Source organism: Grosmannia clavigera (assembly GCF_000143105.1).
Source record: "Grosmannia clavigera kw1407 unplaced genomic scaffold GCSC_179, whole genome shotgun sequence".
Classification (NCBI taxonomy): domain Eukaryota; kingdom Fungi; phylum Ascomycota; class Sordariomycetes; order Ophiostomatales; family Ophiostomataceae; genus Leptographium; species Leptographium clavigerum.
In genome coordinates this window covers 822181-847827 of record NW_014040759.1, presented here as the reverse complement: position 1 = coordinate 847827, position 25647 = coordinate 822181, and the positions used below count along the sequence as shown (strand labels likewise).

General features: G+C 51.1%; 8 protein-coding genes across 8 annotated transcripts; 3 read left to right on the top strand and 5 right to left on the bottom strand.

Annotated features, from left to right (window-relative positions):
* Positions 1 to 153: 153 nt before the first annotated feature.
* CMQ_291 (uncharacterized protein) lies at positions 154 to 828 on the top strand (the record flags this gene model as incomplete). Its single annotated transcript, XM_014313913.1, has 3 exons — positions 154 to 482; positions 552 to 661; positions 725 to 828. The coding sequence occupies 3 exons, from the start codon at positions 154 to 156 to the stop codon at positions 826 to 828; spliced, it is 543 nt and encodes a 180-aa protein (XP_014169388.1).
* A 169-nt stretch (positions 829 to 997) lies between these two features.
* On the bottom strand, positions 998 to 2349 carry CMQ_13 (uncharacterized protein; the record flags this gene model as incomplete). The annotated part of the gene is made up of 4 exons (XM_014313952.1): positions 998 to 1228; positions 1284 to 1382; positions 1444 to 1740; positions 1855 to 2349. The coding sequence occupies 4 exons, from the start codon at positions 2347 to 2349 to the stop codon at positions 998 to 1000; spliced, it is 1122 nt and encodes a 373-aa protein (XP_014169427.1).
* A 3370-nt stretch (positions 2350 to 5719) lies between these two features.
* On the bottom strand, positions 5720 to 6298 carry CMQ_95 (bzip transcription factor; the record flags this gene model as incomplete). Its single annotated transcript, XM_014314034.1, has 2 exons — positions 5720 to 5891; positions 5958 to 6298. The coding sequence occupies 2 exons, from the start codon at positions 6296 to 6298 to the stop codon at positions 5720 to 5722; spliced, it is 513 nt and encodes a 170-aa protein (XP_014169509.1).
* Positions 6299 to 13216: 6918 nt separating this feature from the next.
* CMQ_142 (flavin-binding monooxygenase) lies at positions 13217 to 15247 on the top strand (the record flags this gene model as incomplete). The annotated part of the gene is made up of 4 exons (XM_014313764.1): positions 13217 to 13393; positions 13444 to 13548; positions 13606 to 13628; positions 13696 to 15247. The coding sequence occupies 4 exons, from the start codon at positions 13217 to 13219 to the stop codon at positions 15245 to 15247; spliced, it is 1857 nt and encodes a 618-aa protein (XP_014169239.1).
* Positions 15248 to 15460: 213 nt separating this feature from the next.
* Positions 15461 to 15754, bottom strand: CMQ_118 (uncharacterized protein; the record flags this gene model as incomplete). Its single annotated transcript, XM_014313740.1, has 1 exon — positions 15461 to 15754. One exon carries the CDS (start codon positions 15752 to 15754, stop codon positions 15461 to 15463), a length of 294 nt encoding a protein of 97 aa, XP_014169215.1.
* A 615-nt stretch (positions 15755 to 16369) lies between these two features.
* CMQ_238 (short chain dehydrogenase reductase) lies at positions 16370 to 17280 on the top strand (the record flags this gene model as incomplete). The annotated part of the gene is made up of 2 exons (XM_014313860.1): positions 16370 to 16970; positions 17033 to 17280. The coding sequence occupies 2 exons, from the start codon at positions 16370 to 16372 to the stop codon at positions 17278 to 17280; spliced, it is 849 nt and encodes a 282-aa protein (XP_014169335.1).
* Positions 17281 to 17653: 373 nt separating this feature from the next.
* CMQ_171 (c6 zinc finger domain containing protein) lies at positions 17654 to 19865 on the bottom strand (the record flags this gene model as incomplete). The annotated part of the gene is made up of 5 exons (XM_014313793.1): positions 17654 to 18011; positions 18349 to 18992; positions 19054 to 19134; positions 19244 to 19784; positions 19846 to 19865. 5 exons carry the CDS (start codon positions 19863 to 19865, stop codon positions 17654 to 17656), a joined length of 1644 nt encoding a protein of 547 aa, XP_014169268.1.
* A 914-nt stretch (positions 19866 to 20779) lies between these two features.
* On the bottom strand, positions 20780 to 22621 carry CMQ_42 (caib baif family enzyme; the record flags this gene model as incomplete). The annotated part of the gene is made up of 4 exons (XM_014313981.1): positions 20780 to 21213; positions 21284 to 21836; positions 21917 to 22301; positions 22365 to 22621. The coding sequence occupies 4 exons, from the start codon at positions 22619 to 22621 to the stop codon at positions 20780 to 20782; spliced, it is 1629 nt and encodes a 542-aa protein (XP_014169456.1).
* Positions 22622 to 25647: the final 3026 nt, after the last annotated feature.

Here is a 25647-nt window from a genome sequence, read left to right as displayed (position 1 = left end):
CTTTTCTTCGCAGCCTTCGTCCACAGTAACACCCATTCAGAAGCTGCCGATTACAGAAGATTTCATCCCAGCGTAAGTTGCACTGCAAAAAGCACATCTTGACGGGAAAGAGACGACACAGCAAACACCAGCCGAAAAGGACGCCCAGACAGGATGTATTCCATCCCTATTTGCCGCACGGCAGTTCGACTGGCCGCCGTTGCCCTGCTTTCCTCTTCTGTCCGTCTCGCCCATGCTGCTCCGGCTGCGGTGGAAGCTCGCGCTCTGTACGGCCGGGCGATCTCGTTTGCAGAGTCCTGCACCGACATTGCCTACTTTGGCTACTGCCGGGTCGAGGCCACGTGCACTCTAGACGGCAGCGCCATCTCGACGGACGCCGAGACGCAGCATACGATTCTCGATCTGGGCCAGTGCATCGGCTACAACAAGTCGACAGAGCAGCTGACGTGGCGCTCAAAATCCGTGTCACGCTGGAATATGGGGTGTGTGACCGCTGAATCCTCAAGCCGTCCGGCCATTCTTTCTGATTGAAACACTGACCGATCGAACAGCTACTGCGCGCCTTGCAGCCAGTGCACGATTGACCCCGACACGACCGAGATGACTTGCGACTGCTCCTACGTGCTCCAGAGTAAGGACCACACGTCGCAACTGTTGCTGAGTATGTACCTTGTTAGCAAGATTCTCCGCAAGACAAACAAGCGAGACTGATGGAAGACAACAGGCGACCATGTCTACAACCACGAAGGCCTGCTCAGCTGCCTTGACGTCATTGGAGATCCAGATCCGAACTACTCCATGAAGACAACAACAGCATCGACTGAATAGCACATGAATGGCTGGAAAGGCACCGAAAATGACAGACCGCATTCTATTGCTCGCGTATCTCATCCTGAGTGGCGGCAGGAAAACCAAAGAGATGATGAGACGAACTGTACAAGTGAAACCAAAAAGAAGAAAGAAAGAGAATATATCACCACAACAGAGACATCCCCTCTCATGACCGTAGATAATCGCACACGCCCTTGCCCCAGCGCACGGCACCCTTGTACACCCACATGCCAGGCGCATTGCCCTGCTTGAGGCCTTGGATAGCGTCGGCCAGGCCAGGACCTAAGCCCTCAGCCTTGATCTCAGCGATAGGGAAGAGATATGTCTTGAAGGAGAAGAGGACGATGCCGGTCTTTGGAAGCCGCGTGACCGTCTGGCATTCGACACGCATATGGGACTACCAAGTTCGTCAGTGTGCAGTTTCGATCGTGGGACATCTTCCGGTCGCCCACCTTTGTGATGTCTATCTCTTCGTCCTCCGTAAAGACGTCGCCCTCGACAATATGGTTTCCCTTGGGGATAAACAAATCACTGTGCGTCTGGACGGACCACTGCGACACGTCAGATTTCCGGGTCATCTATCTGCAGAGCCTTATGGACAGAGTAACCTACGTTGAGACGCTTGACGTTCTTTCCCACCTGAATCCGGGAGAAGAACCGCTCCATGCTGGGTCCGATCTTGTCATACGACGGCACAGGCGTGTGGATGTCGCGTAGCAGCAGACCCAGCTTGGATGACGGGTCGAAGCCGGACGCAAAGCAGCAGAGAAAGGCCGTCAACCGGTGGCTCGTTGGCGGATAGGCAGACGGCAGCGCCGCTACCTCTTCGGCCGGCACAGGCGTGATGCCATTCTCTTCCTGCAGCAGGAAAAAGTCGTCTTCGACCGTCTCGGCCAGGATGCGGAAAGCCTCGAGCGGGTCGGCAGGCGCGGTGCAGGGAAACGTGGCGCCAGTGATGCGGTTGTGCAGATGGGCAGACTGCTGCTGCTGCTGCTGCTGCTGCTGCTTTTGCAAGACAAACACAGATGGATAGCGTGCCGGCAGGTACGAGCCCATCAAATACTCGTACAGCTCGTCGACGGCCGCCTTGGCCTTGGGGCTCGGGTCCGACGGCGAGTCTGGCGACGGGATGATGCCCATGACCGTCTTCGGATGAGCGACGATGACGGCACGGCGGATATCGATGCGATCCCGGTAGTTGCGGTCCAGCACGATCAGGTCCTCCGGCACGGACGACTGCAGGGCCATGGTAATGTGGTAGACCGGCTTGAACGGCCGAAACGGCCGAGGATCGGAACCCTCCCAGTCCAAGTCGGCCGGGCTGATCGGCGGTGGCCATGTCGGCGGCGATGAGACCGCTTGCTTCACATCGCCATGTGCTGCAGTCGGAGCCAGAACACCTTTGGCCGGCCGGTATCGGCTTGCTCGTTTCTGTCTCTGTCGTGCAAGCTGGACGACTACGGCAGCCACGAGGCCGAACAGCAGCAGCAGAAACGACGAAGACACTCTGACCGCCATCATGTCGATCGTCTCTTACCGGGAAGCATCACAACAAAAAACCAGAGATCTCCGTCCAGCAGTGCGAGAGATAAACGCCCAAAACGTCCGGCAAGAACTGCCTCGTTGAGGAAGTGGGGCCAAACAGTAAGTCCGGCAGCCACCGATCTCTGCTATCTGCGGTTATCAGAGCGGCTTCGGATCCGAACGATAGACAGTTGGATATCGTTAGTCGACAGTAACATCTCCCGATAAGTTAATAATGCATTTGGTGGCTCAAGATCATATCGGAATCAGGTGTCGGGCGATTGAGGCTCTTGGTCAGAAGCACGCAATTCGCTAAGAATGAAGTGCGACGAGGGCACAACTACTTTCGTTGTATTGACATAGATCATGTAGCAATAACATACAAAATGGTCGCAGTCGCTTTTGGAGGGCATACGCCAGCACTAGGACCATGCTCAATGCAACAAGAGCCCGATCCAAAGTGACTCGTCAAAAATTGACAAAATATATGGGATCTTAGTGCAACATGAAGAAGATCTTCTTCCATCCTCCGGTTTTCAAACCCAGCCTTGCCTTCGTTCAGAGGGACTCCAAGAGCAGCTAACAGCCGAAGTGTTGGATCGTAGTGGATAAGCGTGGATTGTTGAATGTTCCAGTGAATATAGGGATCAATGCGACATACCACTGCCTGAAAACAGACTGTTCAACAGGTTGCAGCGATAGAGTCGTCCTGGCTCGACAGAGTTCAGCAAAAGAACGTCCAACCCCCACTCGTTGCACGGTTCAGTAGGTGCCCATGTCACTCTCGCAACAAGAACAGCACGAGTCGAAGAACAACATGTTGCTGCGCTACAGACCGTCTACCGCGTCACGGACAAGAGAAGGCATCGAAATGCGGACAGTTTGGAGGCCGTTGGCACCGGGCCGGAAGAGAACAGACGGATATTGTGGGCGAATACGACCCTGCCTGCATCAACTGCAGGCAGAGCTTGCAGCCAGACAGGGACTCGTTCCCCCACAACCCCAGTATTTTGTATCTCGTATCTTGGAGAAGCTGCATCCACTGGAGCACCGATCTCCCCACGATCAGTTCGTCGACTCACTTGTACATTATTATGTAGCAAATCGGCTCGGTTGCGTATCCGAGATCAGATGAGTGCCGCGGGCCAGGTGCTCGCATGCACAAGGCGGCTTAATTAGACGATGTTGAAGCCGAAATACGTAGCAGCTCATGCAACCACGTAGGTTTGTAGGCAAAGTGGCGTGCGCGTACCCCTCAGACGCAGTTCCCTACATATCTCGTACGAGACCAGGCTCTCCCGCTTAGCCGTCTACGTGTTTTGGGGTTGCCTACGTATCGTTGGTAGAACCGGCCAAACATCTGCTTTCGGCACAGAGATGGAGAGACAGGCTGGGCCGTGCAGGAAAAACGTACGAGCCTGGCCAACTTCTGTGAGACAGGTAAGACACACCCGCTTAACAACTACAACTTTGAAGCTACCAGTAAGACGATGCCCCTCTCGCTCCGAAGACTCCAGTCAAACTGCTCTTTCTTACACAATACTACATTATGTCAACTACAAGCCTGGTGAGTAACAGGAGGAAACCCACAAGCAATTGTCAATCCCGAGGCAGTTCAACCAGGGTATGCGGTGATCCTCCCAAAAGCTCTCCGCCCTGCAAATAAAACCAATGCATATACATATCCCGACCTACAACCTCGGCGCCGAATCTTGATGGCGAACCAACCTTAAAAACAGAGTTCGGGCATCCGTATACCATGCAGGAGTTTCTCCGCCAATCCACATAGCCCCAGAAAGCGTTTTCACGCTTCGGCGCATTACATATAGATCACCGCCAGATATCTGACGCGTCCATGTCTCCTAGTCCGCCTCCACTTTAATCGGTGCTGCGCTAGAAACCTACAATGTAGAGAAAAAGCAAGTTCGTGCAAGTTACAACCACTTAGTGTATACGGAAAAAAGCAATACCCTTACCGCCCACCGGCTCTGCCAACAGTAAACGCTTCTAGTCTCGCTACTAAGACTTGGAACTGACCTAAAACAACTGCTACTTATAAAAACTGTACCGGCAGACAGGGTTAATCGAGAAGCTGCATGAAAAAAAACCCGTGTCTGATGCAAGACCCAATCCCAAAGCGAGATAGCAAAGTAGAAAAATGTAGATCGAAAGTGCCAAAAAGCAAAACCGCGCCCCTATACAAGGTTCCTGAGAAGACAGAACCTTCTTGCACATGTTTCCACCGTTTCAGCCCCGCCCGCGCTTAGCGGTAGAGCCGGGCATCGCAATCACGTTTTCACAGATGAGTCGCCTCTTAGATGGAAAGTGACGTCATTGTCGTACAGTTTGCCACTCCAACGCTCCGTACGGATAGCTAGTCAGCGAGGTTGTGTCTTCCCCTCTTCCTCAAGCTATGGTGCGGCTGTCTCCGTTTGATGACATGGCACTATGACAACAACAAAATGAGATACTTTGCAATGCCCAGCCGCACACTAAGCTTCTACGCGCCTAAAAAAAACCTGTACTTCACACCGCCTGTATCGTATTTGCGACTCAAGATACTGTACATGAAATAGGCCTCTTTTTGGGACATGCATGCTGTATGTGATACTTTTTATCTTTTGCAAATGATACTATATTTCGGAACCTGGTACCAAGAGCGGCCCACTCAAACATGGACTCAGTTCATCACAACTGAGTGGCAATCTGCCATAAACACAAGGTACGCTGACTGCACGTACCCCCAATCTAAACCCCCTTATGTATCTTCCAAGATTCGTTTTTTTTTACCATAAACTTCTTGCCAATACCTCCATTGATACCACAGGAGATTATGGCTCGTGAGAAAGAAAAGATAACGAAAAAAAAAAGAAAAGCCAATACTCTAAAGGGTGCAGTGTGTACAAAGTTGTCATGTGCACAATAAGTCATTTTGTAGAATGACAGGCCTTATACCAATGCAGAAAATGCTGCCCAAACACCTCGCCGGTAAGGGAATCGAAAAACAGAACCTTGCTGAAGCGCCAGGATCGGAGGAAGGAAATTCACCCAAAAGTGCAAAAGAACGAGTTCGAATAGTTGGAAGAGCTGATAAGCCAGAAAGCGAGACGTAATATATAGTTGGTGTTTCGTTGATAGTGGGTGGGTATGGCGAGCCGATTTAGTCCCACTTGTTTCAATAGTTGTGGTTTTTGCTGTTGCCGTCCAAGCCCGCGGTATATCACTACCGAGGCTGGTCATGGTATGCATGAGCACTCGTCCTAGCCGGTCGGTAAAGCCTCGTTCGACTAGGTCCATTGTTGTCGTCATTCTTGTAATCGTGATCCGCGACTCCGGACGTCTTCTCCACTCAAACAGGGGAGCGTCACTTCTTCGCCCGGCTGCTACCGGAAGCTGTGATCTTGCTCGTGCTCATGAGATCACCAATGTACTTCTGCAGAAACTTGTTGTTGCTGTCCAGTTTGTCATGTTCTTCTTTGACGGCCTGGATTCTGTGGAAGATTAGGAGGAGGGAGTCCTGCAGCATCTTGGCATGTCTGGCAACAGTCAGTTCAACTGTTTGCTCCTGGCGAGCCCCAGGCTATGACATCATAACTACTCACTTTCGGACTTCATCTCGTGTCTGGCGACCCATCTCTTCTAGATCCTGGCTAGTTCGCCGTGGACTCATAGCTGTCACATCTTCGTAATCCGTCCTTGAATCAACGGGATGGAGAGCTTCTTCCGAGTCTCTCGAAATAATAATTGTCCCGCTACTTTTCCGGCTCGGAAGCTTAGGCCTGGTCGGTATAGGCGACTGCATAATGGCGTCTTGCCGGTCGTCAGAGTGAGACGAGTCGGCCAGGTCTGCGGTTCGTTCGTGGTGTGATGGCGTCTCTGCCTCTTGACCTTGTATCCGTGGTTGGGGCTGCTCTTCCGACTTCCGTGTCCGTTCTTCGTCCATTCCCTCAGCGTTAGGACTTGTTGTGGGTGGTGGTTAATGTAAGAACGAGGGACAGCGATCGATCGATGATGCGCAAAGGTGGTGGGGGAGAGGATAGAAAACGAGCGGTCGAAGCCGTAGCTGGACAAGATTTCTTTTGAAGAAAGGCGAAAATGTGGCGTATATCGTTGACAAATAGGTAACAGAGACTCCGTTGTGTGGCAGCGTAAGAGCTGTTATTTTGCCACGACTCACACGAGGATGACGACGGGAGTGGAGCTGTTGAATAAAACACGAGAGGTAGCCGGTTTTTGCAAAGAGATGGACAGAAGGAAAAAAACGAGAGACAGTAGTAAAAAGAAAAAAGGGGCAGCGAAGGAGGAGACTGGGACAGTAGGGCACAACGGTGACTGTTCGGGCAGCAGGGCAATGTGCAACAAGCAGACGGAACGGTTCTTTGCTGTTATATGTATTTCGGTTGTTGGAGAAGCTGCAAGGGTATCGGACGGTCTGTGGATATTGCTCGGTATGGAAGGTGGGTTGAGGAAGCTGATGTGACGGTGCAGAGCAGGATATGAGTTTGTTGGCAAGCCGACTATTCAAGAACAGAGGGTCGAAAGAACTGGCTCTCGACGGACGACGTCTGGGGGGCCAGCAGGAGCGGACGAGAAGGATAAAAAAGGCGACGAGTGTTTCCGTGATTAATCGCAGAGGCAACCCGGCTGGTATAGCGTCAAAAAGGGGTCGCAGGTGGGGGACCCGTCTGTACCAGGAGAAAAGAGGGCCGAGAAATATGGATCGGAGAAGCAGATTGAATGTTCTCTTGTCGATGCTTGCCCGTATTGGCAAGGCGAGCGTTCTCTATTTGCAGACGCAGTCGATCGTTTCCTGGACGGCGGATCGGCGTTGAGCGATCAAGGTATTATGTTGTGCTTGCTGTATCAAGGCAAGTGTTTCGAGTGTGTGTTCGAAACGCGCGGGTCCTGTTGGTTCGGGGTCCGGGGGGGAGAGGGAGGGCCAGTGTCAAGCTTGAGATGATTCTCGTGAGACTGTTTGCACGCAGCTGCGGAACGCCTCACGAGGCGGGAGGACACAACGTTTTGGCAACGAAACACCATTGGCGCAGGGGTTGTTGGACCGGGGTGGAGAGCAGACACAAAGCAGCTGCCTCTTCTCGAAGTGTCAGAATGGGGTCGAACGGTTTGAAATGGTCAAATGGGTCGCATGGGTCCTGGGACGGCGTACTATGAAGGACGGTGGTGCCGATAGCGTTTGGCCGTCCAATATTTTATGGAGAGTGACAAGAAGACGAAAAAGGCAGCGAGGCCAATGGCAAAGCACTGAAAGCCTCAGAGTGACGGTAGGCGGTGGAGTGAAGGCTAGCCTGCCCCGATCGGGTTAGTGCGTTCCAGGCCGGAGGTTGCAGGCGAGAGCCGGCCTGCTCGTAGCCAGAGACATATGCTTACTCCGTACATTGTAGTACAGGGAAGCCCGACGGTATGTGACCTCTAGTTGGGACCTTTTGCCCTGCCTGCGACACAGCATGCGACACTCGGGGCGCTCAGCTGCGGCAATTCCCAGGCACGACGGGCTGTAATTTACATGCGGTAAATTGATCCACAGATTTGGGACAGGTGACCGACAAAACATAGTAGGAGAGACAGGGTGACGCCACTGGCCGGCAAGGATTATAGGTGGGGTCGCTCGGCCACCAAGCAAGTTTTTTTCCCATTTCTGCCGCAGCTTTTACTCCGTAGGCGCGGGAACGTTTTATCGCCAACATGAGTCGGCCATAGGCGAGAGCTACGTACGGGAGCAGCCATGGAGAGTCTATTTTTTTTGTCTGCCCTTTATCCGGTGCCCGAGAGGCGAAAGAAGACCAGACGAAAAGGGAATGAAAAGGCGAAATAATTGGACAGTACGCGGCATGCGAAAAAAAAAATGATAGAAAAAAAAAGAAAACTGGGAAAAATGAGGAAAAATGAGAGGAAAAAGCCGAGGGAAGTTGCCAGCGAGGAGTGGGGAAACGAGACAGCCACTACGACTGCGACTAGGACTATTACTATGTGCACACGGCAATGCGCAAATACACATACTAGTAGGCAGACTGGGAGAAAGTGCAAGGCGACGACATCGGGGTCTTTCCTTGCATTCCCGTCTGCAAGGCAGGTAACTCCGTGGCGCCTTCCCCCGCCGTAATGGCCGATTCCGCTGTTGCGCCCGTTACTACATCGTCGTAGTCCCAGGAGATCTCTGTTTGGGTTAGGTCAGCAAACCGGCTGTTCTTATCATCGTCGTCGGCCTCCCTCTGCCCCCTTCTCATCGCTTTCCCTAGGCGCCCCTCCTCCACAGACCGCCTGACCGGTCCCATACCGAGTTCCCTGCAGCGTGGACGGCATGGCCTTCCGGCGCACTCTGGTGGAGGCGAACTGCAGCGCTCAGCAAAGCCGGTACGACAACCACACCACGATGCCACGATGCCACGATGCCACGATGCCACGATGCCCCAATGCCACAGTACCACAGTACCACAACGCCATGCCCGCTCCCTTTTGCCCAACTCAGCTCTCAAGACCCCCCAGAGCTGCCGGCCATATGACAGATCAGGGCCCGAGAACACCTGCGGATTCATACGGTATCGGGACAGCCCCAGGCGCCTGGTGGAGGCCAGAGTGCAAATAGGCTACCGTGCTAAAATAAGCACTGGACAATAGTGAGGGTTGTATCAGGCAGGTATGAATGGGTTAGGCATGAACAGGTCGCTGCAAGGACACCTCGTCGTATTGGTGGGTGCTCTTAGTGTGGCGCCCTGGAAAACGTGCTTTGGCGACCCACGGCGACAATGAAGAATCTCCAAGCACCGATACGACTCATCAAATCCATACGACGTACGGAGTGCTCGTACACCTACTCCGTATCTTACGAATACGCGAGTGAGCCTCACTCGTACGCAGGCCCTGCTCGTACGAGGTCTCAAGGGGGGTTATTCCGTGTCTATCCACAGTCCAAGCGCTGCATAGCATCAGCGTCAATGTGTCTTGCCTATTGATCTTTTTTGGCGTGTCTGACTTGGCAGATCGTCCATCCTGGTTTTCTTCTTCTTTCTGGAGATCGCCGGCACGGTCAGTCCCTGTGACTCTGACTCAGTCATAGCCCCGTCCTATTGCTTTTTTGCCATCTTCTTGTCGGCCTGTTTCGGCAGCTTCAGCGAGCGTATCGCTTCTTTTCCAACCAAAGCAATGCAAGACAATGCACGGCGGCATTCTTTCGCCATTCTGCAATACGAGTACGAGCGGGCGCCTTCGCCGCCGCCTCATACCGAACTCGAAATACGAAAATAAAATACATCGCATCAGCTGCCTCCTCCAGCCAAGCCTACGAGCGTACGCGTGCAAATGCGTAGATTGATGATCTACACTGCTGCCTCTCTGATTGGTCATGTCCCTGCGGCCGTATTCTCCCTGCAAATAGGCTCACAACGACGTAACTATGACGTCTGCATAACCCGCTCGGGGCAAGTCTCCATAAATGTATTATGTAAGCACGGGAAAGTGCACAGCCAATTTCCTAAGGGGAGGCCCCTGTTTCTTGAACGTATCTTATCTTACTCTGTACTCCCGTATAAAAAAGCACGGCCTTCTCGAAAGGAGGACCAGGATGGGTAAAAAGAGGATGGGCAACGATCCTTCATCTATCCAACACACCAGTATGAGCGCGAAATATTATCGTCAACTAAGTTCTGTGTGCCTAGCGCGCAGACCCAGAGAACAAACGGGTTTGATTTGTCCTCCAAGGGACATGCCCAAAGTGCTTTAGTGGAGGTTGCCGATCCCATTTAAGATGAAGAGCAAGCTGAGTGTTATTGGAGCCCATCCTACGACTCGTTACATCTCACAAAATTTTAGCTAGGCACCAAGCCAACAATGTGTCAGCCTCTTAAAACTCTTTTCGCCTGCATAGTTTACAACAGCGTCAACTTCTGATTTCTAGCGGGTCGTTGCGATGCAAACCCGCTGTGTTTCGCCTAGGCAGACAGTATATGAGGAAAAGTCATAGCAGTACTCCGTCTGTCTTGCCCTGACTATTGACGTGCTGGCGAAGCGTTTTCTTTCCTTTTTTTTTTTTTTTTTTTTTTTTGTTTTTAGGCAGCACATGGGGCAGCACCGTGACCACACAGTTAACTCTAAGGGTAAGGAACGGATGATTCGGATAACGACTAGCAAGGCCAGTGCATAAAATGACTCTCACACCCAAGAGCCAGATAACCGGTCAGAGAAAATGCAACACTGCCAATATTCTATACACCCGAGCCTCTACCCTCCCCACTCCGAGTGTGCTTGTGATCACAGACCACAATGCCAGACCGCCAGAGCAACGCACACATCCGACTGCGCCTCGCTGCACGTACTAGAGTCTAGCGCCCTTCCTGTCCTTTGTCGTGAGACCAAAGAGGGCCACACTTGCACACTTGGCGTTCCCGCCTGCCGCATGTGTGCCCCTTGTGGGGACTATTTCATGCTGGCAGACATTTCCGTCTTCCACGTACGGCCATAGATACTGGAAAACACGGGATCCCGTCCGCTCTCCCCTAGCTAAACCAGTAATCGGCGGATTAGTAGTTGGGTCGGTGACGACCAGCGAATACCCGCTGCTGTACGTTTTGTTTTTGTCCAAGGGCAATCCTTGTGATCATGAGAATTATTGTGGGTATCACGTTCATCGATGGTTGCTTCTCTTTCGCGGCTGCGAGCAATATCAGCTGCTGGTCCGCTTTTGGAAAAGGAAGCAGATATCAATGTACTCCGTACTGTCGACTTTTGCAGTCTTAAGCGTTGTGACGCTGCTCTAGAAATGGGGCTGATGCTACGGTGAAGACGCGGGATGTCTGTTCTATATATATGGGGGTTGTCTGATCTCTGTGATAGCTGCGCGCATTTCTAGCTACATGCCGTCTACATGTCGTCTACATGTCATCTACAGGATGAATGCAACCCTCAAATCGAGCACCAAAAAGGGTACTATTTAGCCGGTTCTGTTGCTTACGCCTTTGATAACATGACTGGACCTGCGCAACGGTGCATTCTGCCAAATTGTCTCCTAGGAATTTACCAACGAATGAACATGCGATTAGCTACGTTTAGTCTCGGCAATTCTTATACAGGCTCGCGAATATCGGAACCCAATTTTTGATTTGGGTACCATTGGATATACTATGCGTCGTCGCTCTCAATATGACAGAAATCAGCAATTTCTGGTTTGCCTATCTTTATCTATACAGAGGACTATCTATACACTGCATATCGGCGTAAAAATCAAAAACGTTGCACATTATCATGTATCTTTGTATATGGAGTATCCTTGATTTAGTTATTGTGGAAATATAATGATTTCTTTTTACAGGCTTAGAATCGAGAAGTAAAGCAACCTCGGTGTTGCGTTTTCAAAGACCTGCTTCAACAATGATGCAGCCATACAAGGTGCCTAGTATCGTGTTATTGTTACCTAATCTAAAACTATCGATATATTTGAAGCGTCACCTTGAAAAAGGTACACAAAAAAGTATATGCCTCCTAATCAGAAGAAACGTGTCATCATAGCCTTTACGACTTACATGGAAGCGATGTCCCTCTCACTTGGTATGATCTAGTCTGTGGCTGTTACAACTTTCTTATATCTTACTTATTCCGTGGTCAATTTGGTCAATTACCTCGCGTGGCAAGTGTGAAAATGTCAAGTTAGGCAACACCAAGGAACATCAGATCCAGAGCCCAACATAGTAAGGGCAGGATCTATACTAAAGATAATCGGTTCTGCGATTTATATCCCATTTGACCGGACTCTGGAGAACGGAGGGAGTGTGGAAGATATTCTAAGATTTTTAGAGCGCATAATCACTTAGTACAAGACTAAAGCGGGCTGGGCCGACTCAAAGGCGGTGATACGAAAGAGATATTCAAGCTAAACGAAATGAAATCACAGAACAATCAGATCACATTTGAAAGGCCCTCCCACATAATCGTCTCCAACTATTTTAATGCTATCAAAGAAGTGAATCCGACCATCCTTGATAGCTGCTGGGTTGTTATAGTATATCCAAACATCTTTTCTGGTTGCAGTAGAGCGGAGACTTGATCGGTATTACTAGCATTACCAGTTACAATCCAGGCTAGAAACCGCTTCGTACACAATGTTTCGTAGATGAATAGTGCGCTTGGTGACTTTGGCGGGCTGTCTGTTTTGGGTGACAATAATTAAGACAGACAAGCAATATTGTGTTCGGCAGTCTCGATGAGTCTTTCATATTACGGATGATGACATACATAAAATATGAGCTCCTCACCAAGTCGCTATTTCCAGCAGCAGGAAGTATCTTACAACTATGGGATGGCCTGGCTGCAGGACTAAGATGTCGGCCAAGCAGTTACGGAACTCGAAACACCAATTGATTAGATCCAAGGATCCCTTGAAGGATTCCTACAGCCTTATTTACACTGCGGTAACTTATAGGCCTTCCACCGCTAAAGACCAAAGCTTCATTAGGATTGTGATGCTGTGACCGTATACTCTGTACAGCTTCGTAGCTTTTTCTAATAGCGTGAGGCGTCAACTAGGCATCTAGGTTCGCCCAGTCACGTGACTTGAAGATGGTGTGCTTTTTAAGTCCTATGGTGAGCCAGCGGATGACTATGACGATCCCGGGTCGGCACGCATACGATGTAGTCGTGTATGGCGCAACTACACCAGTCGGACTGGCCTTCCGAGTCCCGCTCTTGTCCGAGCTGACGCCATTGACTGCTACTCCAGAACGAAGTCTAGGTGCAAGAGTAAAACGCGAGCAGTAGTCAAGATAAGACAACGGCTTGCATCCGGACTGATTTTGTCTGCTTTCTCTCTCTCTCACCTTCCACCCTCGGCCGTTCTGCTATCTGTCTCACTAAGATGGGCTCCGTAATTGAAAACGTCCCCGACGCCTCCATCAAGGATGTCGTGAACGACATCTTGTCGACCCAAGTTCCAGTTGCACAGGAACGGTCGATCAATCCGGCGTTGGCGGCGCGCATTGCTGCTAGGCACACTCCAAAACAGAAGACGTGGCGGGAAGACCGGCCCGTCACGGTGAGCATATACCGATAGAGGAAATTGTAACGTTCGCTGAGGCCAGATAGATCATCGTTATTGGTGCTGGCATTGGCGGCACAACTACAGCCGTGCTGCTATCTCAAAAGGTTCCTAATGCGACCATCACGGTGTATGACCGATTGGACAAGATTGTGCGTAAAGCTCGCCAGCGATAACAAAAGCTCCGTGTCTGATACTAACGCGTCCAGGGCGGCACATGGGCAGCCAATGTGTAAGTAGTCCCAGCGGGAGACTGTACGGGAAAAGGCGTCTTTGCAGCTGACGACGGCCGAGGGAAGTTATCCGGGCGTGCGGTGCGACGTGCCATCGCACGTGTACCAGCTCAGCTTTGAGCCCAACCTGGACTGGTCCGAGTACTACCCCAAAGGCGCTGAGATCCAGCAGTACTACGAGCGCGTGGTGGCCAAGTACGGCCTGGCAGAGCGGTTCCGGCTGGGCCACGAGGTAGTGCGGGCCAGCTGGCTGCCGGCGGCGTCGCAGTGGGCAGTCGAGGTGCGCAGTCTGGCCACGGGCTTAGTCTCGGTGGACACGGCCGACTTTCTGGTCAGCTCGCAGGGACGCATCAGCGAGCCGAAGTGGCCGGCGATCCCGGGCTTGGCCGAGGGTATCTTTGGGGGCCGGACGGTACACTCGGCACGATGGCCAGCAGACCTGGTGTGCGAAGGCAAGCGAGTGGCGGTGATCGGAGCCGGTGCGAGCGGCCAGCAGGTGGTGTCGAACGTGTTGAGATCGGCCGGCCACGTGGACCACTACGTGCGCACCAAGACGTACATCTCCAGCTCGCTGGTCGGCGACTTTGACGAGGCCACGGCAGACGCACCCGGTGGCCATGTCTACACGGACGAGGAGCGGAGGACCTTTCACGAAGAGCCGGGAGCCTACGTGAGCTTCCGGCGTGACCTCGAGCTGCGCATGCAGCGCCGTCGGCTACAGGGTGCCAATGTGATAGACCACCCAGCCAACCTGCAGCTGCGTGAACGCGTGGTCGGACGCATGCTCGAGCGCCTCGACGGCGACGACGCCTGGCTGCACCGCATCACGCCTGACTACGTGTACGGTTGCAAGCGGCCGACGCCATCACCGGGTTATCTCGAGGCGCTCCGAGCGACGCCTGCGGTGCTCTCATACATCACCGACAGCATCGTGTCCATCGATGCGACCGGCATCGTCACTGCCGACGGCATCCACCGTCCGGTCGACGTCATCGTGGCCGCCACCGGCTTTGAGAACGGATACACGACGCGCTTTCCGCTGATCGGCCTCGACGGCGTCGACCTGCGCGATCGATGGGGACCCGACAGCCCTATCGGCTACCCGGAGTCGTACCTCGGTGTCATGGCCCCCGGCTACCCCAACTACTTCACCGTGCTGCAGGCTCAGGCCAACGCTCTCGGCGGCTCCGTCCCGCTGCAGGCTGAGATCACGGCCACGTACATTGGCAAGGCCATCCGCAAGCTGCAGTCGCAGAGCTACAGTGCCCTTGATCCGCGCCAGGATGCCACCGATGACTTCAACAACCTGATTGACGGCTTCTTCGGCAACAAGACCATCCAGGGCGAGTGCCGCAGTTGGAGCAAGATCGGCTTCGGCAAGGGCCGCGTCGTGTTGGCTTGGCCCGGCAGCTTCCAGCATCGCGTCCGAGCCCTGCGTGATCCCCGCTGGGAGGACTTTCGCTTTGTCCGCCGCCCCGACGCTGCCGCCAACCGCTTCGAGCACTTTGGCAACGGCCTCACCGACGTCGACGAGAGCGACGACGACGTTTGCCTGACTAGCTACCTGCGCGAGTACGGAGAGCTGGACCCTCAGCGGCACCATGAGTATGCAGAGTAGAGATTGTAGTAGGGCGGTCACGTTGGTCCCAACAGTTGGCATCATATAGTTCGTACGATATCAGAATGAAAGAAAACAAATCAGCAAGGCCGCAAAAATGCGACAAATTTGCCAAACATTGGCTATCTATCATATTTGCATTCTATAAGAAAGCCGATGTTATGTTCTTGTGAAAAACTCTACCTGTTAAAGCCTTGTGAACGTCTGCTGCCTCTACGCAGGCGTCAAACCCGGAACCTTCGGTAGCCACTTTGCACGGTTGGCGGGGAAGCCCTCCGTTTGCGGAACCTCAACATCCGCGCCGAGCTCTCCATTCTCACCATCCAAAGTTCCGGACTGAATAACCCACAGGTCTTCGGTTTGATCGTTGTGCAGATTCTTCCAAATGTTGGAGGAGCAAGTACCACAGAAATAAATAGTGAGGGGTTGGTTGAGAATATGCTGCTGGGTGTAAGACTTGATATTGTCTTCTCCCTTCGTAACCTTTACGGCTGACTTGGGGACCATGACATTGACCGTGAATGCAGCACCGGAGATCTTCTGGCAAGTCACGCAGTGGCATTGTACCTATGGACGCTGATTAACCCCCACCCCTAAGTATTGATGGAAACAAGAGGACAAAAATACCTTGTGAACTGGAGTAGCATCGTACTCGTAGTTAATCTTCCCACACCAGCAGCTTCCGCGAGGCATAATGATAGTTCGAGCGATGAAAGTATTGTTGAAAATTGCTTGATTTAGGGGTCTAGAGCAGTGAGTTCTTGCTTTGAGTTGTTGAAGTGTGTTGTTTCCAAGGCTATGATGGTGATTGCAAGAGTTGGCTTATATCGGCTTTCTCCAATCGTATTAGTCACGCCAGATAATACATGGAGAGTGAAAGGCGCAGACCAAAACAGCCGGCCCGCGGCTCGGATATGGCCTGTGGGCCTGTCTGCCCCACTTCCGCGGGCCGGACGATCGTGCCGTGGCAGGTGCTGTTTCGCTGACGTAACCATCAGCAGCTATCGAAGGACAAGTCAATGATGTCCTGCTACGACTTATATAACACTAGAGGTTGGAGGTGATTCTTGTGATGCACTCCCAAACAACACGCCACTTTTTTCTTCAACACTTCACATCGCAATGGATCTCAAAGCCGACCGTTCACTCAAAGGCAAGGTTGCCATAGTCACTGGGGCTGGCTGTGCTGGCGAGGGCTTTGGAAACGGCCGTGCCACAGCTTACTTGCTTGCAGAGGATGGCGCCACCGTCATCTGTGTCGATCGGCAGCTGGATTGGGCACAGAAAACGGTCGAGTATATTGAGACCTATGCCAAGGGGACTGCAATTGCATGCGCTGGCGATGTGACGTCGGAAGAAGATGCAAACCGAATCATTCAGACAGCGATCGATACGTTCGGTCGCCTGGATATCCTCGTCAACAACGTCGGGGTCGGGGGCTGCCAAGGATCTGCGGTAACGCTCGATGTCAAGGCCTGGGAACGAGATATGACGATCAACGTCTCCAGCATGGTCATCATGTCCAAGTACGCCATCCCCGCTATGCTGAAGAACGAGCATAGGCTCAAGGGAAGCATCGTGAACATATCTTCGGTCGCAGCCCTGAACGGGGGGATGAAGAACCTCTTGTATCCGACTTCCAAGGGCGCAATCACGGCCATGACAAAGAACATGGCTTACCAGCACGGAAAGCAAGGCATTCGAGTCAATTGCGTTTGTCCTGGTACGTTCACGGCCTAGTCCCCATTATATATGCACCATAGACTGATTGCGGATTGATATTAGGCTCGGTCTGGACGCCTTTGCTGTATGAGCATCCCGTCCTGTCCGGAGACACAGACCTCAGCGATAAGGTACGGAAGACGCGTGCAGAAGGGAACATGCTCGGAACTGAAGGATATGGCTGGGACAGCGGCTATGCAGTGCGCTGGTTGTCAAGCCCGGAGGCAAGATGGGTGACAGGAGTGGTTCTTCCTGTTGATGCTGGTCTCTCTGCAACCATCCAACTGGAAGTGCCAGAGACGAAGGATTGATGTGTGCTTGCTCATGCCACGAGGGCCTGATGTCTAATGTAGGAAGACATATTAAGCTAGCTAAAAATTGATTACGTCACTCTTGATCTAAAGTTCAGACTAGCTTGACTGGAGAGTGCTGGATTTTATGCTACAAACACCTGTCTAAAAGGAGATGCAATCCAGCAGGGTAGTACGGAGTAAGCAAGACCATTGATTGATAGTAGTTTTACGGTCTTTATCCTTTTATGCAAATTGCCGATTTTTCGATGGCCTCGCTGTTTCAGGTACACGGCGTAGGCTGTAGTATCATTACATCTTTAGAGGCCGAAACGTTCACCGCCATTTTATACATTCTCTGTCGATCGGTATCCATACATTCTGTTGCACTCCCTTATGAATTGTGATAGCCTTTGTAGAACAGCCCATCGAGAAAATGAATTGTTCTTGAGATGATGAAAGCCTCTCGAACAATCATCTCTTGATCCGAGCCAGATAGAAGGTCTTTCCCACAGCCAAACTCGGTAGAGGATGTGTTGTTCAGGCTGTAGGTTGCGACTTCCCGCTCTGCGAATTGAATGGCAGCATAAAGCATAGCTATCATATCATTCACAACTGGAAAGCGCTGTTGCATTTCCTCCAGCACATTGATGCAGAGCTTGACGCCTTCTTGCTTATCCGAAGATTGAGTAAACTCGTATAGCGGCCGCTGCAATGTATGAACAATTCCAGAGTTTATAGCAATGGGAGACCTAAAAGAAACCATCAGAACAAAATTGGAATAAAGCCCCTGACGTTGGTACGAAACGTTTCTGATCTGTCCGAGTCAAGTCTTCTGCCGTTTGCTTACATTGTTATAGGCAGGTATGGGCCCAAGCCAAGATTTCTGACTTCTGCTATCAGGTTTGTCATGTCGGCTGCAGCACTCTTTGCTCTTTGCCACTGCGCCTTGAGGAGGTTGACCATTCCCTGTGACCAGTACGAAGAGTTGCTGAAGTAAGCTTGCCGTGGCCGATTCAGGGTTATCAAAAAAGAGCTGTTTAGTATGTCAGTTCCGAGATGGACTATAGCGACAGATAAACAACTTACTCGCACAACAAAAGAGCTAGATTTCGATGGAACACCAGCATTTTGAGGTTGGCTAAAGTTGACGTCGTCGTTTCGAGAGAAAATTTCCTCGCGAACTTGTCTCGCCATGCCGCCAGTTCAAGACTCGCCTTTTCAACACTGAATAGACACTCCACATTTTGATCTTTGGCTGTCCGCTCTACACCCGACCCAAAATCCGTCGAAGACTTTTGGAGGCGGATCTTGACAACCAATCGTGTAAGTTCCGTGAGAGAGAGAAACATCGCCATAAATAGTAGCTTTGCTTCCTTATCATAGACCCGAGATTGAATCGTTGAGTCTTCAATGTCCTCAACATCAAGCACAGGCAGCTCAGGTAGACATGGCTCCACCTCGGTAATATTCCGAGAACTAAGAGCAATTACCAATTCTCGAATAGCACAAGCCCATTGTAAACGCTTGACAAGTCCCTTATAGCCCATGGAGTCAGGACACTGTATTCCGCGGTTGTTCGATATTTCTTTAGTCAACGATATGGCAATAGCAAGCCAGTACAGTGGCTTCTGGACCAGTTTTTGGTCTGCCCTTGGCGACCGATATGATAGCAACAGAGCGGAGCCGACGAGTGCAAGTTCATTATCCTCAGTTTCAAAATCGAAGAGTAGCTGTGCGATCATTTAGTATAAAAGAGAATGTCAGGGCGCCTTATTAGACAGACAGACTTACCTTGGCTTTCTCGAATAACGACTCCTGTGCTTCGGCGACGGTATTATAGCCCAGTTGAAGGACAACCTCAGGCGAGACGAACTGGAGCCCACGATTAGTAAAAGAGCAAAACTGAAAGTGATGCAAAGGAACCCACTGGGCAGGCCGCAAACAACATTGACCTATACAACAAGAGACCGGTGCTCTTCACTTCAGCTTCGTATTCAGACCAAGACTCATCTTCCGCCAAAACAGGCAGGAAAGGGTGGATAAATAGAAAGTATGCCTTGAGAAGGCTTTCCTGTGCTGGCAGAGGTGGAAGGACAAAGACTCCCTTCTTGCCAAGGTAGTCCAAGTCGTCGTTGGACAGATGAGATAGCCTGCAGGATCTCTTCGTTGGTGAACTGTCCGGATCATTCTCTAGTGGCGGTCCGGACGGAAGGGTACCGGAGGTATAGCTCTGGATGTAAGAAGATGGGGAGAATATGTCCAATGCAGAAAGACACCCGTAATCCAGCTGATCGAATGACTCTTCGAGGAAGTTTGCTCGTGACGAGACCTCCTCTGGCAGAGTAGATGCCATGCCGGCAGCACTGGCCTGAGATCTCAGGTTGTCTTCGGGCCATAAACCCGGGATATTGAGCAAATCCTCTCCAAGCAGTAGCTGCTCGTCGGAGTTTGGTAATGGCGCCTGCACAAGTGATGAGTCGGGTGGTTGAGGCTGTCTTCCTACAGTGCTGCTGCTGCCCCGCCTATAAGTTCAGCGACAACTCCTATAAGCCCACGAGTTGGGGGCTCAGATCAGCAGCTTACCTGTTCCTCTTCTTGGTCATTATGCAGACCGCCCCTTCCAGTCTACATCGGATACACGGGGGTTTGGAGAGGACATCACACCGAATCTTTCGCGTGCGGCACGCTTGACACGCTTCTGAGGCTCGCTTGCGCTCAAAAGGAAGGCTTGGTCTGGGCGCCGTGAAGGACATCGTAACTTAGTGCTGGTGTCTTGCTGTGCAAGCCTAGGTAAGAGATACTTCTGGGACTATGGTTGATTAGCCTGGGTTGTGGTGCGTAATATACTAGGAGCCTCGATTGAACCCACATGCCCCGCTACTCGGCAGATTCCAGAGCCAATCAGTTAAAGCGTACAGTGCTTGTACATAGTACGGAGTACTGTCTATGGGACCACTTGAGCAGATCTGTGCATAAGATTGGAGATGTTGGAACCGTTTTATGCAGATCTGTACAGACGTATTAGTACTCGTAGCAAAAATAAAAATGTGTATTGCATGCATAATTTGACTCCTAGTCTGCAAATACGGATACAATTACTCGTACCAGAACCCCGTACATCGCGTACGGTGTATACCACTGATAGACCGTTCGCCCCAATGAAGCTTATACTGTAATCTTTCTAGTAGTGTCTGACTACAAGCAGGATTTCAAATTCGCAGCAGGTCATGACGTAGACGAAGGTCTTCAGCTATGCCTTCAAATGCAATTGACCATGGGCCAAGCCGGCAAGGTGTCTTGTATGCATCTAATCAGGTCCATTCACCACTCTGAGGGTGTCACGGCCGCTCGTCGCTGTTGTACTCTGCTGGATATCATTGCCATTTCCCATCTGTCCACCCAATCAATGTAATCTAGGCGGAACAGGTCAAACGATGGCAACACGGCGTTGTATTTCTCGACAGCTATCTAGAATGCTGGTGACAGATATTCTGGCGTACATACCTCTCCCAACAGCTTATACGACCCATGTGGGGTTTGCGTTAGACCAGCCACGTCTTCCAGATGGCACCAGGAACCCGAGAGTGGACTCTGTGAGCGAGAAAGGGGCGCCAATGACATTGATGAGGCGCTCTTCACCCCACTCTTTTCCAGAGATCTCCTCGTAGAAACCCGGAGTCTTGAATATGCCTGGCCGAGCTGTCTTTAGCGATTCCATCAACATCCCCGCAATTTCCGGCAGGTCGGTCGTGTGGCGAGGCTTGAACTCGGGGTGAAGTGCCCGAATAGAAGCCTGCTGCTCAGGAGTGTAGACCCCGACACGGTACAGCCAGATGTTGTAATGGCACAAGGAAAGATCGATATCAAAGGTGACAGGAGCTTTGGTGCGTTTCATCAACGCTTGGATGACCAGACCGGAACCCAAAACACCTGTCTGGTAGTCTGCGTTGGCTGTTGTTTGAAATAAGTTAGCGGACACTTCGCGTCTCCTAAATAGGCAGGGCGAGAATTCTTTGCTTACGTAGCAGAGGCTGAATGGGCTCCTTGAGACCCAGAAATTCACCGGTCATCAGGGCAAGCCCGACAGTACAATCGGCAATCTGCTGCCAGCCAGAGCGGTGAGCCCATGGACCATTGTAGCCGTAGCAGTCTTCCCGGACATAGATCAGAGAAGGATTCAGCTCGCGCAGCGTTTTGGAGTGGAAGCCGAGCTTCTCAATGGCATGAGGCCGGTACCCATCGACAAGAACGTCGGCATCCTTAATAATCTTGCGGAACAGCGTCTTGCCCTCTTCCGTCTTCAAATCGATATTGACGTCCCGCTTTCCAGCATTAACGTCTACCATCGCAATGCCGGTATCGGGAAGCGAAGGGCAGGAAACCTTGATCACGTCGGCACCGAGGGCAGCTAAGATCTTGGAAACCATGGGGGCTGCTACAGCACGAGACATGTCGACGACCCGGATACCGTGAAGCGGCCGAAACTCGGACCCAGCGGCCGGGCTTGGCCAGGCTTTCTGAGGCGCTGGTAGCTCTTTGATGGAAGCGATGGGCTCTTGAGCCGCGATTTTTCCCTGTAAGAGATTGGTCAGGCCTGGTATCTAAAGAGGGGAAAGAAGCGCCGATTCCTGCCTGGCCAGCTGCGTTAACGTACGTGCTCTGTGGCAAAGAACTCCTCCGGCGTATAGCAAATTGTTCCTGCTTGGCGGTACACTTCATTCTCTAGTTGATCAAGCTCTTCGGCATCATACTGAGCCACCTTGTCTGCGTATATTTGTTTGGCCTCTTCGAGTGTGACATCTTGTTCGGCAATTTTGAACATGTCCATGATGACGGTCGCGTTCATTGAACCGTGAACGTGGTAGTATCGCCCGTCCTTCGTCTTGTATTGGTTTGTACTGGCTCTGTGGATCGGCTTGAACAGATTGTTCTTGTCCACCTCGGCCAAGTTCTCGAGGATGGCCTTTGATGCTGTCATAATCGACTCTCCGGCGATGTGAGGCAGGAAGAACCCGAACAGGAGGACGGAGGCATGATCACTGTGCCGCCAAGAAGCGATTAGCCCGTGCTGCGTATTATGGGTTCTTGCAGACGCTTCTTACGTATTCACTCTAATGTCCTGTTCAATCCCGTAGCGGTCTTTAGCCACAGCAGCTGCGCTTGCGCCAACAAACGCCGAGATGGCCGAGATGGACTCGCTGAACTTGACAGGAACTGGCAGCCACGGGTTGGCGTATCCACTGAACTCAACTCTCTCCGCTGCCTCCTTTACCTCATTGGGGACAGATAACTTTGGATCGTTCAGCAGGCGTTCGAGAAGCTGTCTAGATTCAGACTGGATTGTGTACGGGGAAGCCATGTTGAAGAATGAGAGCGAGCAAATGCAATTGGTGAACTTGAACAAGGAAGTGGTTTGAAAGGTGGAAGCTCGCCATCCTTGCAGAGTCTCTCATGCGCCTCGTATATATACTGTTTAGTTCCTTGGCGAATGCCTTTGTAGCAGTTACGCACAAGCTTTAGTTATTGGCTCCACATTACAGTCAGCTTTCATCAAAGTCAACTGCCGTCCTCTAGTGCAACCAAGAGATGCACAGAACCAAGTCAACCCACGGATCGCAGTAAAACCGTTCCTGTTGAGGACGTCCGGGCCGCGGGATACCTTCGCCGAGGTCCCATAAAAAGTCCAGTTCTGGGAGAAGGTGGGTAGAGAGGAGAAAGAAGGCTATGACCCTATTCGCTTAAAACAAGCCGCGGGCCGCGCTTTAGATATCTCCACTATTCCCGGATGCTACCAAACACGATTTCACGAAGTCGAAATGCCCCACCACGGCCACCAGACAAGTGATCACGAAGAAAACCGCTTGATAAGCAGAAGGGTGGTTGAAGTGACATCGACACCGTGGTGACAGGTTCTTAGTCATGCAAGCTTACTGTTATTGGCTGCCGCGCAAACTACGGGGTATCGGTCAGTTAGAGAACGTGAGAACCACGTGCAGACTATCACGTGGTCCTCCCGTCTATCTTACTCCAGAATCTCATGCTTAGTTTGTTCAACCACTTTTTTCATACACCAAGTTTAAAAATCTTGCCAACTCGCGCCTCATCGATTGAGCGCAACAATGGGAAAGCATACGACAGGAAGACCATTGAAATGCACGAAGGGCGGCAAGAGCACCTTAACGTCAACCGCCCCCGCTCCGCTCACTACTTCAGGTGTTAGAGATAACGATATTCTAGGTTACAAGATTCGAGGTCTTTTATACGACTTGAAAAATGTTGCAAAGGCTTCCTGTCAGAAAGACGGCTCAACCTCACCACAGACGAACATTACATAAGTGCACCTTACTTTCTGCCAGATCAGGCTGCTGTAGTGAAGGCCGCTCTAATCGATGTTGACCTGAGCGACTTCATGGACCCAACCGATGCCAATTACGCTTACGAGAATGAAGATAACATCAATGGATGCAGCAAAGGAGGCTCTTTATCCTCCCGGCTTCGCAACCAACCACTAGACTCTGCGATTCGCATGATGCTAGACAACTTCTTCGAGAAACGAAAGGCCAGCGGAGACACACGACCATGTGGTCCCCATGATCTAGCACCTGTCTACGCGGCTCTTTTTGGCATTGACCTAGCCGAGCTAGATAATGAAAGGTTTTTGAGTCGTCTCCGGCGAGCAGGCGTTTAAACAGTGGTTTGTGCAGACGCGCAGGCTTCATAGAAATGGCCACCAGTGTAAGAAACATTACTACTTCAAATTATATATATAATACGAACACTTGTATGACCCGACCGACCATCACTTAGACTACAGGTCTACCTTGATACCAGCTGCGCAAACAAAAGCGGCTTCGAAATAAGTTTTGAGTGTAGAGGCAGCACAACGCAGATTTCAGCCTATAAAGGAAAATAGCGGTAGCGGCAGAAGGAAGAGGGGATACGTTTTGATGATGTTTTGGAAGGGTTTGGACGAATTTCGATACTTTTCGAGGCAATAACACTTTTAAATGACGGAGCGAGATGTATAAAAAGTCTTGTTTTGTATTCGAGTGAACCCTCCTGCCAGTAATTGGCAAGGGACTTGTTTCAATCCTACCTCGGACCTCGCACGTAATCCTACTGTTTTTTTTGTAGCGTAAAAAAGTTGTAGCTTCATAATATTGTTTCCATTGCCAAATATTAGCGATGACAGCCATCCTTCTTTCCCTCTTCTTGCGGCTGGTTGGATCTGACTGCCTTTCTAGGCAATGCTTTTTGGCCCGCAGGGTTGATTTCCCTATCCTTTTTTATTTCTGTACGATTTACTTGTTCTTGTCGTACGTCGAGAACAAATTCGAAGATTGGTGAGAGATCGTCCGGAGGGCAAATATATTAGTTCCCTGTTCGGTATTCTCTTGCGCTAACATAATAGTATAGAAAGTGCCGTTATGCGTTGGGAGTTGCAGAAGCCTGTCACGACAGATGTCGCCAAAATCAGGCTGGCCTGATTAGAACAACACACACCAGAGGTTGCAGAGAAGCAGAAAGCTTATGACTAATCGAAGATCATCAAGAGAGAATCGAAATCAGGCTGATTTTCCGAAGGATGCTAAGTTTACCCAATAGACTTGCCAAACTCAACCCATAAGATTCGGACCACTTTCTGCGGGCTTCGGTAATAGTGTTTCTGTTCTGGCGTAAGCCCTTCTAGTCAAGTGTGGGCTCGAACGCTGTGGTTTCGTGCGACGGGGGTGCGTAGCCACTTGATTTTGCGAAAGAAAATCGCAACTGGTCTTGTTACTATCGAACCGTCATACCCACTGCCCTATGTGCAAAAGTAGGAATTCTATACGTCACATTGTGGTAGGCAGGGTTATATGATCAATTCTGATTTCAACATCTGTTCAGCTTTCCCGCTTCTCTCTCTCAACCCGGACTGACCGATCCTACAACATTTGGAACCTCCTTATGCGGTCCCTTAAGGCAGGCACATCTCTTAGATACCGGAGGAAAGTTTGATCTTGTGGCTTTGTTTTTAGGACTAAATAATTCACCAACAATGACTGTATGGTGCTTGATACTCGCAAGCTGGGAGCTATAATGCCTCTTTTCAATATTGATCTGACACAAGGTATGACTTACCCTGCAAGTAATCCTCGTTTGGGGATGATTATTTTTGCCATCTTGGATGTCCTCATCACAGACTCATCATTATGGCATCCATAGTCTCAATGTCGGTGCTGCCCAAAGTGTGCCTGATCGTTGGTTGGGGAGAAAGTTCATCGATAATTATACCTCGCTGCGCAGAAGTATTCCGCCCGAGAGGCCAGAGAGCTTGTGTGACTTGGCGTACGCGATGAGCTCGGCGACACATCTTAGGCTACGGATTGAGGATAGTGACTACTG